The following is an 881-nucleotide window of genomic DNA, read 5'->3' as shown; positions in this document are numbered from 1 at the left end:
GGAGCCCCCCCTCCTCTCCAACGCTGCGCCCCCCGAGGCCTCGCGTTGCCACTTACCCGGGCGGGGAGAGCCGTGGCTGGGCTGCGCTCCGCTCGGCGCGGCCGCCTCCTGCTGCTGCTGCAACAAAGGACTTCCGCCCCCGGCCGCGCCTGCTGCTGCTGCTGCTGCTGCTCTCGCCGCAGAGGCAGCTCCGGCTCGGCTGCGACCGCGCTCCGCCGGACCCCTCCCCCCGGAGGGCCGCCAGCCAGCGGCGCCTGGCCCTGCTGGCGGGCGGCGGCTGGGGCGGCCGCGGCCAATGCACAGGCATGGCCCGGCGCCTCCCTCCCAGCCCCCGGGCCCAGCCTGGCGGAGAGCGCCTGGCTCGGATCCCCACCCCCACCCCAAGCAGCGCCCGGGCCCTTCTGCAGCACGGCGCCCCGGGCCCTGCACCGCTGTTGGTGGCCCGGCCTTTGCCCGGGGCTTTCTTGTGCTGCGCGCAGGGCTGGATCTGGGCACTGGCATGTGGCATCGGGTGAGGGAGAACGACAGGAGTCTGAGGCGCCATTCAATGCTTTATTGGGGAAATAGAGTTTCTTGCCATCCAGTACCCATTTAGCCAAAGGCACGCCAGCCTGGTACAGTGGTTCAGAGCGCTGGGCTGTAACCAGAGGTGGGATCCAACCAGTTCTCACCACTTCTCTAGAAGAAGAGTTTGGATTTATATCCCCCCCTTTCTCTCCTGCAGGAGACTCAAAGGGGCTTACAATCTCCTTGCCCTTCCCCCTCACAACAAACACCCTGTGAGGTGGGTGGGGCTGAGAGAGCTCCGAAAAGCTGTGACTAGCTCAAGGTCACCCAGCTGGCGTGTGTGGGAGTGTACAGGCCAATCTGAATTCCCCAGA

The 881-nt window shown here is 67.1% G+C and overlaps 1 protein-coding gene across 1 annotated transcript in view; it reads left to right on the top strand.

The window, feature by feature from the left end:
- MTHFD1 (methylenetetrahydrofolate dehydrogenase, cyclohydrolase and formyltetrahydrofolate synthetase 1) overlaps positions 1-515 on the top strand; it is a 79,907-nt gene extending 79,392 nt beyond the window's left edge. The window contains exon 11 of the mRNA XM_048484651.1: positions 5-515. Coding sequence (XP_048340608.1) covers positions 5-515 — 511 coding nt within the window. The remainder of the gene's footprint in view (positions 1-4) is intronic.
- Positions 516-881: the final 366 nt, after the last annotated feature.

This window comes from Sphaerodactylus townsendi, linkage group LG02, assembly GCF_021028975.2.
Source record: "Sphaerodactylus townsendi isolate TG3544 linkage group LG02, MPM_Stown_v2.3, whole genome shotgun sequence".
Lineage (NCBI taxonomy): Eukaryota > Metazoa > Chordata > Lepidosauria > Squamata > Sphaerodactylidae > Sphaerodactylus > Sphaerodactylus townsendi.
The sequence above is the reverse complement of the archived record's forward strand: the minus strand, read 5'-3'. Positions and strand labels throughout refer to the sequence as shown.